We start from the raw sequence: 17,553 nt of genomic DNA on the forward strand, positions 1-17,553 counted from the left end.
ATTTCCATATCTTCATTCAAGTCTCCTGAGGTCGTGGTGTCTCAGTAGAAGACGTTCACCTCAGGTGTGTGGGGTTCCTGGTTCAATCCCAACTCGCTCCAAATGGATTTTGTGGTAAACAAACACCGTGTGCATAGCTTTTCTCGGACTTTTCTTACTTTCTTCATTCCACCATTTTATTATTTTTTCATCATCACCATCTTCTTTAGCCTACACTACATAACCGTGGGACTTAAAGGTGAAAGATTTCCCTCCCCGATAAACACCACCTTTACGAAGACACTTATGTGTCGGGTGGGGAGGATTGCGTGCTACAGTGAAATTTAGAGCTGTGTCGGTGGTAGTTCACTACCAGAAGGGCCACCCCTACCGAATTGGTCTAAATGGAGTAGCCAAACGAAGAGTGTTCTGGGAGAAGGCAGCAGTTCTCCAGTACAAGAAATCATAGTGATTGGTACGGCAACTTGGACATTAGTCCAAAGGCGTGCTCAGAGTTAATTTAACGGTTGGGATACTGCGGGGTGGAAGGCAACAGGAAACCAAAACTCTATTTTCCCTAGTTTGCTGGCAGCAAAAAGAGAACATATGAACAATGGTCTTTCGCAGGTCAAAATGTAGTTCCGGAGGTAAAATATCCCCCCATTCGGATCTCCGGGAGGGGGATGGCTTGGGAAGGACTATTGGACGAGAAAGTAATAATGGGGGAAGACAAACAGAGAAAGAAAGACAAGGAAGAGCAAAAGGTTTAGGATAGGGACATGGAACGTACGTACTATGTTACAGGGAGGAAAATTAGAAAATCTTAAAGAAGAAATGAAACAAAATAATTTAGATTTGTAGGCGTTTGTGAAGTTAGATGGGAAGGTAATGGGGTATTAAACAGCGAAGGATATAGAATGTTTTACTCAGGTAATGAAAAGGGCGGTCATAATGGCGTAGCAATAATTCTTGGAAAGCGCTTAAAGGAGAAGGCAGTGAAAGTAGAATTTATTGATGATAGAGTTATGATGTTAAGACTTAAATGGAAAACGAAGGATCTAGTGGTGATACAGACATATGCACCGACGACTTCGCATGCAAATGAAGAAGTAGAGGAAAATTATGAGAAAATAGAAGAAATTATAGATAGGGAGAAGAAGGGTGCATGCATAATTCTAATGGGAGATTTCAATGCAGTTGTAGGAGAAAAACAGGAAGGTAGTATCGTAGGCAAATATGGTTTAGGCGAAAGAAATGAAAGGGGAGAGGGACTGGTGAAATTCTGTAGACAGAATTCACTAGTAATTGGGAACACTTGGTTCAATCAGCACAAGAGAAGAAGATATACATGGAAATCACCCATAGACGGTGGAAGATATCAGATAGACTATGTTATGATTCAGGACAGGTATTGGAATAGCTTAAAGAACGCGAAGACCCTTCCCGGGGCTGATATTTTCTCTGATCATAATCTTGTGCTGGCCGAAGTAGATATTCAACTGAAAAATGTAGGCAGAAGAAAAGTAGGTAACAAAGTGTTGAATACTGAAAAGTTGAAAAACGAGGAAATAAGAAATCTTTTCGCTGAAAAATTCGAAGAAAAATGTTCAAACGAGGAAAGGATACGCGCAGGTAGTAACGCACGGTGGGAACACATTAAATGTTGCTTACAGCAGGCTGCAGAAGAAACAGTAGGTTACCGCGAACAAAAAATTACTAAGAAACCATGGGTTACAGAGCAGATGTTGCAGAAAATGAGGGAGAGGAAGATGTGGAAAAGGTTGATACAGAAGAGGGCAGAAAGATGTACAGAAAGTTAAATAATGAATTACGAAGAGAAACAGACAGAGCGAGGGAAGAGTTTTACAAAAGAAAATGCAAGGACATATAAGAATCGGAAAGAGTTGGGAAATATGAGGAAATGTACAAGGAAGTGAAATCTATGGAATTTCGGAGGAAACAAGGGAGTATTATGATGGCAGTAGAAAATAAGAATGGGAAGGTAGTCAACGAGAGAAATGAGGTCATAGGAAGGTGGAAAGAATACGCTGAAAACTTATATGAGAGTAGGGATAGACCGTGTAGCCTAAATGTTGAAGTGGAAAATGAAGTAGGCGAGGATGATAAAGGATTTAGTATTCTTCGGGATGAGTTTGAAAAGGCTATATCCGAGATTAGGAATGGAAAGGCAACAGGAATAGATAACATACCAATCGAATTCATTAAAAATATAGGAGACAAGGGAAAGAAAGAATTGTGGCGACTATGCAATGAAATATATGAAACAGGAGAATGACCAAGAGACTTCCTGAAAACGATCATGATACTGATGACTAAGAAATCGAACCCAAAGAGTTGTGAGGATTATAGAACTATTAGTCTCATATTTCATGCAGCTAAAATTCTGTTTCGAATACTGAACAGAAGGTTATATGGAAGAACAAATAAAGATGTTGAGGAAGAGCAGTTCGGGTTCAGAAGAGGCAAGGGCACAAGAGATGCAATTGGATTATTAAGGGTGATCGGTGAAAGATTTATAGAAAAAGGGAAAGAGGTGTATGTTGTATTTATTGATCTAGAAAAGGCTTTTGACCGCGTGAATTGGGAATTGTTGTTGGGAGTTCTAACAAAGATATGGTTGGAATGGAAAGATAGAAGACTCATAAGAAACTTATACATGAACCAACAAGTAAGTGTTAGGATAGGGGAAGAACTGACGGAAGAGAGTGCAATTGGAAGGGGAGTTCGACAAGGATGCTGCCTCTCGCCAACACTATTTAATGTCTATCTAGAAGAGATAGTGAAAAAGAGCCTACATGATGATGATGGCATTTCGGTAGGAGGTAGAATGATTAGATGCATAAGATTTGCAGACGATATGGCGCTTGTTGCAGAATCTGAAAAGAAAATCAATAAAATGTTCGAAAAAATGAGAAAGGGCTTTGAAGAATATGGGATGAAAATAAATGTTAGAAAGACAAAAGCCATGGTGATTAGAACGAAGGGGTCTGTGTCAAATATAAAAGTAGGAGGGGAGAAAATAGAACAAGTGAATAGTTTTCGATACCTGGGTAGTATTCTTAGTAATGACATGAAATGCGAACGTGAAATAAAAGCAAGGATAGGAATGGCGAAAGAAGCCTTTAAAAGAAAGAAAAGTCTGTTTTGTGGGACCTTGAACAAAGAGTTGAGAAAAAGACTCATAAAATGCTTCGTGTGGAGTAGGGTGGAGTAAAAAAAACTTTTTTCACCAAGCAAAACGCCTGGGGTCCAAAAAGTTGCGTAGTGGTCTGGTGACAACGGGTGTAAAATATTTCCTTGATCGGTTGATATCTTCAGGTTGCGCATGTGCACTGAAGTTTGGCGAAAATGAGGAAAATTTGAAAAAATGGGAGATTTTATTTTTTTTACTATTTTTTTGTCACCAAGCAAAACGCCTGGGGTCCAACAAGTTGTTCAGTGGCCTGGTGACAACGGGTGTAAAATATTTCCTTGATCGGTTGATATCTTCAGGTTGCGCATGCGCACTGAAGTTTGGCGTAAATGAGGAAAATTTGAAAAAATGGGATATTTTAATTTTTTTTTTTGTCACCAAATGTGAAATGAAATAAAATTGTTACACCATATTTTTGTCGTTTCTCATTCATTATCGGAATATGTGTATTTACTATTTTTCATTTGTTTCTTGTTTAAATATTTAACCTAATACGCATTTTTTCTTTGTTGCAGAGAGCGATTGTTGCCGTATAGTTAGCTGAGGAAGTGAAATGAACAAAGAGTCCACGTGCAACAGTCGCAGTAATGTTCCGAGACAGGTAGAAGGGTAAACGGACAATTACACAGTAAAAAAAAAAAAAAAAATGACTGAGAAAACTTATAATCTTTCGAAAATAAGACGTCAGGTTGACTGCCCGGTTTTAGGGAGTGCCTCCCGCTTACCGGATGCAGTTCTTCCCACACATCTAAGTGTCCTGAAGTACGTGGAATTCAAGCGTGAAGAAAAGAAGCAGCTGAGCAAGAAAGACCAGCCTCTGTCTTTCATCGCAGACGAAGTGGCCTGTCAGGTAGAGGAGGTATGGACTAAGGCATCGATTCCGACATTGAGTCACCAGAGAGTCGTGGAACTAATTAAGAAGGATCTGAGAAAGTACAGAAGCTGAAGAAGTGTTCCTTAAGTCGAAGGAACGTAGACGCTTTCAAGAAATCGCTGGACGCATTTCTAGATGAAAATGGCAAGTTGTTCGACATCGCCGCTTGCAAATGTCAGAAATTTTCCCTCTGCCAGTGCGAGAAAGGGAAGAATTTATTGTCGACCAGAGAACAGCTCGGCAGATGTTCATTGGGAGACTGGACGTCAAAGTCACCAAGGCCATTCAGAAACGATTAAGTAGGAAGGAGTCCGAAGCAGCCAGAGCAAGATCTTTCAAAAAGCGGAAGGAAGACCCCGGTCCAAGTTCCCAATTTGACACGGAAGCTGACTATTCGGATTCCAACGATGTCGTCGATTGCGCGGAATCTGCTAGTGCTGAGACAACTGACCAATCAGTAACCTTCGATACCCGGAAATCCACAAAGCAGTCGCCCTGTACCAGTCTCAAACTTCCCACGTTTGCCCAGGTGTTAGACAGATATGGGATTGCTGACAGGCCTGCCGCAGCGATTGCTTCTGCTATTCTGCACGACACAGCCCATCCGTCAGCTGAGAGTACGGTCATCGACAGAAGCAAAGTCAGGCGAGAGCGAGAGAAGATGAGGGAGGGTTTACAAGATCCGCCTCTCCAGCTCCAACCACTGCGGGCACTCTACTTCGACGGGAGAAAGAAGAAAACGATGTCTGTTGAAATGGTGGCTGATGGAAAATTACACCGCAGTGAGATTGTGGAGGAACACGTGTCCCTAATCAGTGAACCAGAGTCTACATACTTCGGACACGTTACACCAAAATCCGGATCTGCTATAGCAATTACGAATGCAATCCTGGAATACCGTCGTGAACATGGAGTTGTCGGGACTGCAGGCGATCGGCAGCGACGTTACTGCTGTCAACACAGGAAAGCGAAATGCGGTTATTCATTGCCTGGATGTTCAGCTGGGCAAGCCATTGCAGTGGATAGTCTGTCAACTCCGCTTCAATGAGTTTACCCTACGTCATCTAATCGAGTATCTAGAGGGACCTACGAGTAGCCCACGAGGGTATACGGGACCACTCGCAAAGATCCTTCATATTTGCGAGAACCTTCCTCTCCTGGAGTTCCAGCCTATCCAAGGCAGTTTTCCAGACGTCGTCCCAGACCTCAGCACCGACCAGCAGTATCTACTCGACATCTGTCGGGCTGTCGCAACCAGGCAATTCCCGCAAGGGCTGGGAGGAAGAAGTCCTGGCATGTTGTCCAATTCACGATGGTTGACTACTGCAAATCGAATCTTGCGGCTGTATGTGGCGAGTGAAATCCCATCTGAAAACCTAGTCATCCTGTCCACGTTCGTGGTCCGCGTGTACGCTCCAATGTGGTTCAATATCAAGCGCCATTGGAAGATCACGGATGCACCAAAGAATCTATGGCATTCCATGCAATTGTCGCAGTACCTCGATCCGGAACTGAAGAAGGTCGTTTACGACACCATGCAGAGAAACGCCTTCGCCGCACATTCCGAAAACCTCCTACTGGCGATGCTGCATGACGAGATTCCTCATATTCGTACTTTGGCCAAGAAACGAATCCTGAAGGCAAGAGAGACTCCTCCTGGTCCTGGCGGCTCGATTCGAACCTTCGAAGTTCCGCCGTTGAACTTCAGCGCCAAGGATTACACAGACAAAATCTTTTGGCAAGACCTCGCTCTCACCGAACCGCCACTCGTTATTGGACTGCCAGAAGATAGCTTGGATCAAGATCAACTTCAAAATCTGTGGTGGAAGGATCTACCGTGCCATACGCAAGCAGTCGAACGATGCATTCGTGTGGTGACAGAAGCTGCAACTCAAGTCTGTGGACAGAACAGGCGCGATGGTTTCATCCGGGCACGTCTTCTGAATCGGCTCGTGATGCCGAAGTTTGAAACTAAGAAAGATTTTCGCCCCTGTTAATCATTAATTAATTAATGAATAATTAACTAATTGCTTCTTAACTTACTCTTACAAACAATACATGAATGTTGCTAACAGAACTTCAGCGCACGAATTGGGCTTAATGGAATAATAGCATTTATTGGTAAAGCAAAAAAGGATGTTACTCCAGTGCGCATGCTCAACCTGAAAATATCAACCGATCAAGGAAATATTTTACACCCGTTGTCAACTTTTTGGACCCCAAGCGTTTTGCTTGGTGACCAAAAAAAAAATTAAATTAAAATATTCTGTTTTAAAATTTTTCTCATTTACGCCAAACTTCAGTGCGCATGCGCAACCTGAAGATATCAACCGATCAAGGAAATATTTTACACCCGTTGTCAACTTTTTGGACCCCAAGCGTTTTGCTTGGTGACCAAAAAAAATTAAATTAAAATATCCTATTTTTTTAAATTTTTCTCATTTACGCCAAACTTCAGTGCGCATGCGCAACCTGAAGATATCAACCGATCAAGGAAATATTTTACACCCGTTGTCAACAGGCCACTACGCAACTTTTTGGACCCCAGGCGTTTTGCTCGGTGAAAAAAGTTTTTTCACTCCACCCTAGTGTGGAGTGTTGTACTGTATGGAGCGGAAACGTGGACATTACGTAAAGGTGACGAAAATCGACTGGAAGCTTTCGAAATGTGAGTGTGGAGAAGAATGGAAAGAATTAGTTGGGACGAGCAGAAAACGAATGAGAGAGTGTTAGAAATGGTGGGTGAGAAAAGAACACTTTTAGATATAATTAGGAAGAGGAAGATAAACTGGTTGGGACATTGCCTAAGAAGAGATTGTATCATGAGGGACGTCCTAGAGGGTATGGTGGCGGGAAAGAGAGGGAGGGGGCGAAGGAGACTACAATTAATGGATGATATTAAAACAGAAAGATCATACGCGAAGACGAAAAGGTTAGCGGAGGACCGTGGAGCATGGAAGCTTCTCAGCTGCGGCAAATGACCTGCCAATAATGGCAGAATACCTATGATGATGACATAACCGTGGGACTTAAAGGTGAAAGATTTTATTTCATTTTTCATTTGAGTTTCAGAATAGTTGCAGGCTACCTTTTATCACACTTTCATTAGATAATAGGGTTACTCACGACGCAGTAGAGACGAAACAGTGCTCTTCCATTAGAAACAGGTACACACCAAAAGACGAGACAGCCTCAACTATTGTCTACTAGGGAATCCTAATCAACAGTAGGAAAACTGCAATAAAGTGTGTGGAAGCAGATTTTTCATTAGAAAGTGTAACATTATTATATGTTTTCCTTAAACAATGTCACATAAAGGCACGAAAAATATATGTAACATTCACGCACGAATTCGGCATAGCTGTCGTGCTCCAGAGTGGATCGTTTTTCTTTTTTAAACTGTTGGATATACAGGTATGAAATTTGATATGTGTGGTATGAAATTTGGTATGTGTGGTACGAAATTTGGTATGTTTGGAAATTTTAATACACAGAATACAAACATCTCATGCATATTGCACGAATTTGGTGGTTTCACTTGTATTTGCAGGAGAAGTTAATAATCATTACATGTTTCGCCTAAACTCTTGGATACAAGGGCACGAAATTTAATATAGGGAAGGAGTTACTAATATATTGAACCCGAATGCACGAATTCAGTGAGGCGGACACAACGAAGGCGGAGATATTTATTGCTCCACTGGTCAGTGACCGAATTGGCTCAATATGAGCCAACATTACTTAACAATAGTAAATTAAACCACCTAAAATCACATAGCTGTAGAAAGTTTAAAAATAGCTTTTTTTTTTTTTACAAATTGTACATAATACATGTACTGTAAATAAATGTTAGCATCAGATATGAGTATAATACAATATTAAAGTATACGGTGTATTAATATAATAATATTTACAATTGTTAACTTCTATTTAGAAGTTTACATTAAAAAAAACTTTCTATTATTGTATTCAATGAGAGACCATGGAAGATCGACAATACATACTTGTATTACAGTTTTAGATATAGTTTTTTCATCAGAGCCACGGGATGAGTTAGATGAAAAATGGCTTAAAACATTATATCTATCCAATAAGACGAATTGCATCATGTGTTAAAGACTGAAATTTTAGTTTAGCTATAAAGTATAAAACCGAAAGAAACGACAGCGACAGTATTGTAATGTGGCGGTCCTTCATTTTAACTCTGGTTGAAGGTAGATTATGCAACACTTAGCATTTCCCAGTAGGTTGTATCAGAAGCCTAAGGGTTGCAATTTAGAACTAAACAAATTAGTGGGGCAAGATAGCGAAACGAAGAAGAAAAAGGATGGATGTAAGATAGGATACTGTCTTAAATGAAATGAGTACTTTTCTACACAAAAGTCTAACGATCTCAAGTATGTTTCACCAACTTAGTGAACATAGGCGTAGGACCCATTTTAGACAAAATATCTAGATACAAATGTATTCACGTATGCATGCTGAGTCCTAGGTTCATAACTGGGTCAGAACTGTTAGACTTATAATTCGACGCAATTTTAATACAAACACGTGTTATTATAGAGACACGAAATTTAATATAAGGAGGGAATTATTAATACATAGAATCCGACGATTTCATTCACTTACACGAATTCAGTGTGGCGGACACAACGAAGATGGAGACATTTATTGAACGACAGGTCAATGATCAAATTGGGTAAATATATGGGCCGGTATGGCTTAGCAGTAGTGAATTAAGCTGCCTAAAATCACACCGGATGAAATAAAAATAAGATATACTACATTAAAGTACATCTAGGACAGGTTTATTATGAATGCTAGTATACTGATAGTAATTTATTTCAAATTCAACTACTGTCATAAGTTAAGAATTTATTTTCCAGTGGGGCATTTCCGAATTTCCGTGATTGTATGATTTTATTCCAGGCAGAAGTGAGGGAGTTGTTATACGTACGTATTTAATCAATTTTATATCCTACCAAGCCAAAAGTGTGCACTTCAGCTAGTATCTTACGTATCTCTTACGAAAAAAAGGTTCGTTTTATGGTGTCACAATTCAATAGCAACACTCAATTTCAGCCATGGATGAAGGTGGCTAACTTTGTGGTTCTCAACTCTTGGTATAGATCATTATAATAATATTCACAAGGCAACAATTTTACAATATAGCTTTGCTGATCCATCTATAGGACGTCAGTGCTGTAAACTGAACACAGAAAGTTCTTGTGTTGTTGGTCAAAGGATTCTGATGGATTCTCACCTCAATTTATATCAGTAGGTTACTACCAAGAACATCAATGAGACCTCGCTCAAAATCAATACCCCTACTAGTTGCCCAGTACTAGCAGTTTAAAAAGCATATGTTTCCTCTGTTCTACTCTGTATTTGGGAAACGAAATTAATTGAATTTTGTAGATATTCAAAATATATTTTGCAGAATATTTTACATATTTTTTAAACGGGTTATGACTGCTTGTATACTCTGTTAATTTACAATGTAGAAAATTAATTAAAAAATGTTGTTCACAATTTTCAGGCTAAAGGTAAAATTGTGGTGTATAATGAAGAGTGGACAGGGTACGGCAACGCCATACAATATAGATGAAACGGTGCAATCGAAGCTGCTAAAGTTGGAGCGGTCGCTACTTTACTTCGATCATTGACAGATTTTTCAATGGACACTCCTCACACTGGTTTAATGTACTATGACGATAATGTTACTAAGATACCCGTTGCTGCCATCACAGTGGAGGATGCTGAGATGTTGCAGAGAATGCAGGATCGAGGTATTAAATCATTTTGTATATTTTTCAGTTTGTTTTCTGTGTCATGTATAATGTAACTAGCAAAAGTGCATATCTACCATGTAATGGAAAATTTTCTAACAGCGAGAGTTTGAAAAGGTAAAAGAAGGAAAAGAATATTGCGAAAAGTAGAGGAAAGATGAAATCTTTTCTTCTGGATTTAAAAGCAATGGGAATCTTTGACATGCTTATTTGGAAGAAATTAACTTTGAAACCAATGTATGAATTCAAATACAATATTGGACAATTTACAAAGTACTAATTGTAATATACTATATTATAGTAAAATTTACTAAAATATAATATAGTATACTATATAATACAGTATAGTTACGTAATATAATATGATTGAATATACTATATCGCCAAAGAAATCTGAATACAACTCAAATTGGCCAATTGGTTCCAACATTACACAGAGAAAGATAATAAAACACTAGTGTCCTCTTACGAAGTATGTATACAAAGAAGAGGGCCAGATGAATATAACAACATGATCTGAAATGTATTTCATTGGTAATCTAGATATCAATCAATCTCTCACCTCACTATTGCTAGTCACCGGTGTAAAGAATTATATGTAAAGTTATATTCCTGCTATGTCCTCCTCTTCTTGCACTAGTACTAGAGTCACAGTTCTTAGATTTTATTTGATTGTTTTTAGTTTAGCGTCCCTTCTATTAGCGAAGCTAGATGAGACGCGGACCTACAGTCTAACGTGGAATTCGAACCACATTCACCGTAATTAGAAAGTGCATATAATGGAATTTCTACACACTCTGGGCTTCCTCACAATATTGCTACAGTATAATCACCGGTATAAAAAAAATATATGATATTTTCGGTAATGGTATTTCCAAACATCACGCCCTTCTCTGCTCAAAATCGCTTAATTCATCGGTTACTCAGAAAGACGGAGATATTCCTGTTCTCCTTGCAAGGGCGAATTCAGGGGGGTGACCGGGGTGATCGCTGCCCCCCCCCCCAGAAGAGGAAACCTTCTTATTTTATATCTAAATAAAACTCATCCCAGAGTTTGGAGCTATTAAAACTAGCTCTAAGTAGCAATATTACAACCCACCGCTCCCTCAGAAGTTCGTCCTGGATCCGCCCCTGCCTCCTAGGTTCGAATATCACAGGGAGAAATGTCAGTGTAATTTTACCTTTAGTTTATTTACTTAGCATATATTATAGTTAACTACTCACAAATACGAATCATGTATCCAATGAATCTATACGTGGTCCACAGTGCTGTACAAACAGATGTATGGGCCTCCATGTCCTACGTAGCTGCCTTTGACACAGCATAAAGCAAACATACGTATCTTTCAATTAAGCAGAGATTCTGTATGAGGTGGGTCGTTTGTCAAAGCGATCTCTAAACGCAGTTCCAACCTGGATTATTGCTTGTCGTGGTCGTTCGTGCACCTACATGTCACTGTGGAACTGCAACCACTCACGTCAGAAATGGCTTCTCAACTGAGTTGTTTCACGTGACTTTGAACGCGGGAATATCAGTGTGCTTGAAAGCAGAGATACCAATACAATGCTATCTTTCACCGTGAAAGCAATGTTACTAATACCAAAACCAGTGAAATGTAGATCAGGGCCGGCGCTAGCTGTTTTGCCGCCTTGAGCGGTACTTTCACATGCAGCCCCTTTAATCCGTAAATCTTATTTTGACAGAAGACGTCCAAGTGTCACGAAAAAGTAAAACGCCCCATTTAAAACATATATGAAATGTAAAAGTAAACAAAAAATTGAACTACCTCTGCCGAATGCTTACGTAATGTTTAAACGACTCCATACATGACACATTCAATATGCTCAATTTTGCTGTATGTCTGTGATATACAGTCGCGCATCCAGAAAAAAAAAAATAAAAATGCTTTAGTCACGACTAAATTTTAATTTTTAAGCTTATTTTATAACAAAAATTGTTTCCAATAGATTATGGAACATGAAGATAATATAGTGAATCAGATATTACGGCAAAACTAAGCGATTAGCCTAAGCCTTATAATGTACTAAAACACGCTAGACCACTCAAGCGTGTTTCAGACATGGAAGAATGTAGATAGTTTTTAATAAGCTTAAGTTTCGATAAACTTCTTTTTCTACTTGCCACTGTTATCGGTAAGGTTAACAAAATCCAAAGTGCAACACTGACATTGGGAGCAAATTCATGTTCCTTAATTAAATTTAAAATCTCTCTCTCTCTCTCTCTCTCTCTTTTTTTTTTTAACTTTTTAGGCTTAATTATAGCGAATGATACTTTCAGTTCTTCTTTCAAATCACTGGGGTTAATATCTTTTGATTCTTCGTGTATTAAAATGCGGCAAGTTTAGTACACTTTTCAGACAAAAGTTCAGGTGGCGTATCTTTAAGATTACTTATACGTATTGTAAAGAAAATCGTATTGTAAAGAACTAAGTAACATTGAAATTTTGCATCATTTCTGCTTTTCTCAAGGTACTCAGATATATTTTCAAGAAACCCGACTACATCCAACACACAAGAATCAATGTTTTGGAGACTTTTGCTTACTATGTTTATGTGAAGTAAAAAGTCATATCAGATAACGAGTGAGCAAAAGAAAGTGAAGTCACGCAGCTGTTCTACACAGAGCATCGTGGGCGATCATTCTATCTGTTCTATTGTCATTACTTATTTGAACTAAGGTATCATAAACTCCTATTTGATATCTAAGTTGAGTCAGAGCATCAATTCGGATCTCCCATCTTGTGGTGCTTAATGATTTTAAAGTGAGACTGCTAATATGTTAATTTAGTATGGCCCAACGTTGAACTGACGCAGAAAAAAAGTCATAAACTTTTTTAACTATACAAAAAATGAAACGGCGTATTGACTTGTAAGATATTGTGGCTGCATCGTTAACGACAAAGTTTAGTGAATGACTACTGCAAGGAACATAGAAGGCTAGGGAATTCATTTCTAAAATTCTCTTCTGAATACCTGAATGTTTGACTTTCATATTGGAACTATTGTCATATCCTCGGCCTCTCATGTCTTCGATAGGAATGTTCATTTCCTTTTGCTGTTTAATTATTACTTCTGTCAGTCCTGCACCAGTGGTGTCTGCTACCGGTACAAAACCAAGAAAGAATTCGCAAATTTTTACAAGACATTCTTCATTACTGTATGTAATATGAACAAAACGATTATTGTCCTTTGTTCTGTACCAGAAATATCTGGCGTACAGTCTAGTATTGTAGTATAATACTGTATTTTGCAGCTCTCAACAAATACAGTGTTTTACCTTTTATTTTTTCACTAAGAATTTGAATAATTTCAGTTTGAACATCTTTTCCTAAATAATTGTGGTATTTATTTTGTCCTCCTATGGTTCTTTTAATGTGTTCGGCCATGACGCTATCAAACTTTGCAAAGAGTTTCAGAAAATTACCATTATTACTTGTATCTGATGCTCCGCATAATGGTAGATATTGTTCACCTAAAAACTGTATTATTGCAACTAGTCGTTCTATTACGTTCTTCCAATGTTGTGCTTCGGCATTTAACAATTTCTGATGTTCTGCCTCAATTGTAAGACCACTCTTCAGTCTTATCGAAGCTCCATACACCATCTTTGCGACTCGAGGTGAATAGGAGACCTATCATGACTAGTCAAAGCTTCAGAAATGAGGCGCCAATTGCTATAGCCATCAACTGTGAAAGATATTTTACTTGTGGAAAATAATTTGCAACAAAAACAGTAAACATTCTTACTTTCTGAACACAGATTCGCCATTACCTAATGTGTACTTGTAACAGTTACCTGTGAACCGACGGTTGAAATTATCTCTGGGACAGTTGTCAAGCATAGTTAATTACTCTGGAGGACCAATTTTGACTAGGGTGGTTCTAATAAAATATACTACGAGGTGAATTCGCTGGATTTAAAATGAGGGGGAATACTCTGAATTTACTGAGTAAGTATTTTCCTGAATGTGAGTGAAGTAAGCTCAATTACATTCTCAGGTGAACACAATTTTATTTTTACATGTGGACCTATTACGAAGCATTATATTTTGATAGTATTATTTTCTTTTTCAAATTTTGCCGACCATTAAACTTGCCGCCCTGGGCGGTGGCGGCACGGCTCGACTCCTCTCGCGCCGGCCCTGATATAGATGTTTGGAATTGCCATTATTCTAATATTATAACGTAGTATCTTTCAATACAATCTTATTACTCTAACGTTTCGTATAAAATGCTATGTAAATATTATATGATACATACATCTATATTTACAATTTTGCCAAAAATCTGAGCACACTATTGGTTTTTTTAGAAATTTTCAAATTAAATACAGTATGTTTATTGGACTCGTTTTTGAAAATAAACAACATTGTTCATATAAGGATAAGAAAATTCGTGGTCTTGTTGACATTGAGACAAATTTATTGAGGATAGCTGCTTGTCAATAAACAGATAACTAACGTCACGCTTTGTTTCATGATGCATCATTTAAACGACACTTAGTGAGTGGTGTGTCTATGAATCTTTGTCAGTACGTATCTCTTTATTACAACGAACAGTTGTGTACACACTATTCAATCGTGCCACAATATGGGCAAGATTGGATGCAAATCTGTGACATGCGATCTTACTATTTTCATTTGCATGAAACAGTTGAATAGTGCGAAGAACATGCAAATACGGAAGAGAAATTGTTAACTAAGAGTCGAAGCACTTGCTCACGTGGTTAGTTTGAGAGAAGAGAGTCATTCTCTGCGAAAAATCGCTCAGTTATCGGGCATAGCAGTATGTCGTGCTGTTGAAAGATAGTCACAAAGTGGTGTTAACGTTACACAAAAACGCATTGATCATGCGAAAGTAACTTCTCTTAAGAATACGTTAACTGGAGAAACAAGCAAACGAAATAGACGTTAACCGCTCCGGAAGAACCAACAACTGAAAAAGCATTTTCCATTCGGTATCATAGGATGGTGGTCCAGTGCCTTCACATCTACGATCTCTGGGACAGGATTGCGATAAAGAAATCATTCTTTTAAGAGGGGAAACTAAAAAAAGATTCTCTTTGGCCAAAAATGAAATAAAATAAAATAAAGACTGAAACTATGGACAATGGAAGAGGACATTCTGGCAGGACAATTCGCATTCCAATGCTAGAAGTTTGTGCGTCGTCGTTCCGAAGACCATTGTTATACTGACAGTACAGCAAGGCATAGAGAAGGTAGCGTCACTGTTTGGGGTTGCTTTAGAGACTTCCAATTTGATAATTTAGTTCGAATTAATAGAAAATGGACAAAAACGTGTTTCACAAAATTTAAGTGAGGCATGGTATTCCATCAGGAACGCGGATTTGGGGATGTAACTTTGCACTACAACAGGGCTTTATCAAAGAAGATACTTACACCACCAAGAAAATGAATAGAAGCAACAATCACTGACTGTTACCCATCTAGTTTTTTGTAAATGAAATTGACAGGACAGTCTATGAATAGATGCAAAAGAATACTGATGATGTTTGAAATTGTCTCCAGAGCTACTGGAGTCACATAGTTTCGCAAAAGATTGATAAATTAATCAAATAAATGCCTGGAATTTGTAAAGCTCTTATCAAGGCTAAGGGTCGGTATTTCATTGAACGCAAACATACTCAATAAATTTGTCTCAGTGGAAACAGAACCGCATGTTTTAATTTCTATACATGAACAATGATGCTTATTTTATAGAGAAAGTTCAACAAACTTGGTTTTGTGTGGATACATGTCTTTTTTTTGCGTCGAAATCCTGAAAAATCAGTAGTGCACTCAGACTTTTCACAGTAACTATATATATATATATATATATATATATATATATATATATATATATATATATATAACTTTTCACAGTAACAAAGTTTTAACTCTACTTAATTCTACTTATTCATATATGGATGCAGACAATCAATACATTTTACAAATTTCATCTACACATCGACTTTCCTTTAATGAATACCCTCCTTCAAAATCGAATAAATTTTTTGCATAATTTAAAAAATCGAAAATTATTAAACTTTATTTATTTTCTTCAATTAGGTAATAGAATTGTGCTCAGCATCTATTTAGGCGCTGAGATACATCCAATGGGAACATCTCGAAACACAATAGCTGAAATCACAGGAAGTGAAGACCCAGAAAAAGTTGTTATAGTTTCAGGACATTTAGACAGCTGGGATGTTGGACAAGGGGCCATGGATGATGGTGGTGGATCTTTTATATCAATCCACGCTCTCTTGCTTCTTAATCGTCTTGGATTGAGACCAAGAAGGACTCTACGAGCCATACTTTGGACTGCAGAGGAACAAAACTATTACGGAGTTAATGCTTATTCAACTGCACATGCGAATGAGACTGATAATCTAGATATTGTCATGGAATCAGATGGTGGCACATTTACTCCTGTAGGTCTCGCTTTTGCTGGTAACAATGATGCTTTTTGTGTTGTGCAAGAATTTCTTAATCTTCTGACACCTATTAATACAACATACTTGGAAGAAAGTTCTGAACCTGGTAGTGATATTACAGTATGGACAGAAATCGGAGTTCCTAGTGCAGGACTGATTCATTCCAGTGACCGTTACTTTTGGTATCATCATTCTCCGGGTGATCGAGTGACACACTCCACGAGAACTTGATTTATCTTTAGCGTTATGGGCTGTAACTTCATATGTTTTCGCCGATCTTAGTATTGATATACCAAAGGACCCCTTAACTTTTTGACATTATCAGCTCGTGTACATGTATTCAGATAAAGATATTTGTAAAACAGTGTTAGAACATATGAAAGTTACTACACACTCAAATACATACCTTAATTGAAGTTTAATTATTTTTGTATTATTATCATTAATTACTATCATCTTGTATGAGACAAAGAACATAATTTAAATTGTGATGTATTTCATCTTAATCTCATGATGCATTAAAACAATCTCGTATTGTCTCAGTGCTGGAAAGGACGTTACTGTCTGATCAATCACAAACAAACATAAACACATACAAAACCATGAAACTAGTGCAGTCATTTCCAACCAGCTGCGGTGTGACAACGTCTTTTCTTGCCTCTTCCATTCTCAGCAAACTACACCGAGAGATAAAGGAGCAAATCCAGTTAGGAAAGCTGGTGTTAATAAAAGCTATGAGAGGTAAATAAAAACATCGATGGCGTAGTCGGTGCTTTTGTAGAAACGTTACTTGTGGCTCAATAACTATTCGTACACTGGCTACACTTGCTTTATTATTCTACCTTGCCTCGTCATTTCCCCTCATTTGTTCAATTTCTTATCTAAACACCTTCTTCAATCATAAATGCTTGCTCCTACGCCATAGAACAACCATTTGGAAATGTCTTGTCTACTAGCCTCAACAAAATTATTTAAAAGTGTGATGATGTTGAAGTCATGTACAAAAATGGAGTCATAATGGCAAGTATTCTTGTTCAATTGTCTTTGGAATGAGTAGTCCAATGAGGGAAGAATATACTTCCCTATATTTTGGTTTAAGACTCTCAATACTGTACACAAATTGTTGCTTTAATTCAGAAGTCTCATATAATTTTACAATGGAATATTCAAATATATATAAGAGACATCTAATATATAAAGAGCGTCTTTGGTAGATATTAAGTATTATTATGTTCTGTCC

General features: G+C 38.0%; 1 protein-coding gene across 1 annotated transcript in view; it reads left to right on the top strand.

Annotated features, from left to right (window-relative positions):
• Nucleotides 1-16,629, top strand: part of LOC145667907 (carboxypeptidase Q-like) — a 60,171-nt gene extending 43,542 nt beyond the window's left edge. Inside the window, 3 exon segments of the mRNA XM_081735334.1 lie at nucleotides 9,607-9,856; nucleotides 15,946-16,485; nucleotides 16,538-16,629. Coding sequence (XP_081591460.1) covers nucleotides 9,607-9,856; nucleotides 15,946-16,485; nucleotides 16,538-16,629 — 882 coding nt within the window.
• The last annotated feature ends 924 nt before the right edge of the window (nucleotides 16,630-17,553 follow it).

This window comes from Thermobia domestica, chromosome 13 (genome assembly GCF_964235325.1).
Source record: "Thermobia domestica chromosome 13, izTheDome1.hap1.1, whole genome shotgun sequence".
Lineage (NCBI taxonomy): Eukaryota > Metazoa > Arthropoda > Insecta > Zygentoma > Lepismatidae > Thermobia > Thermobia domestica.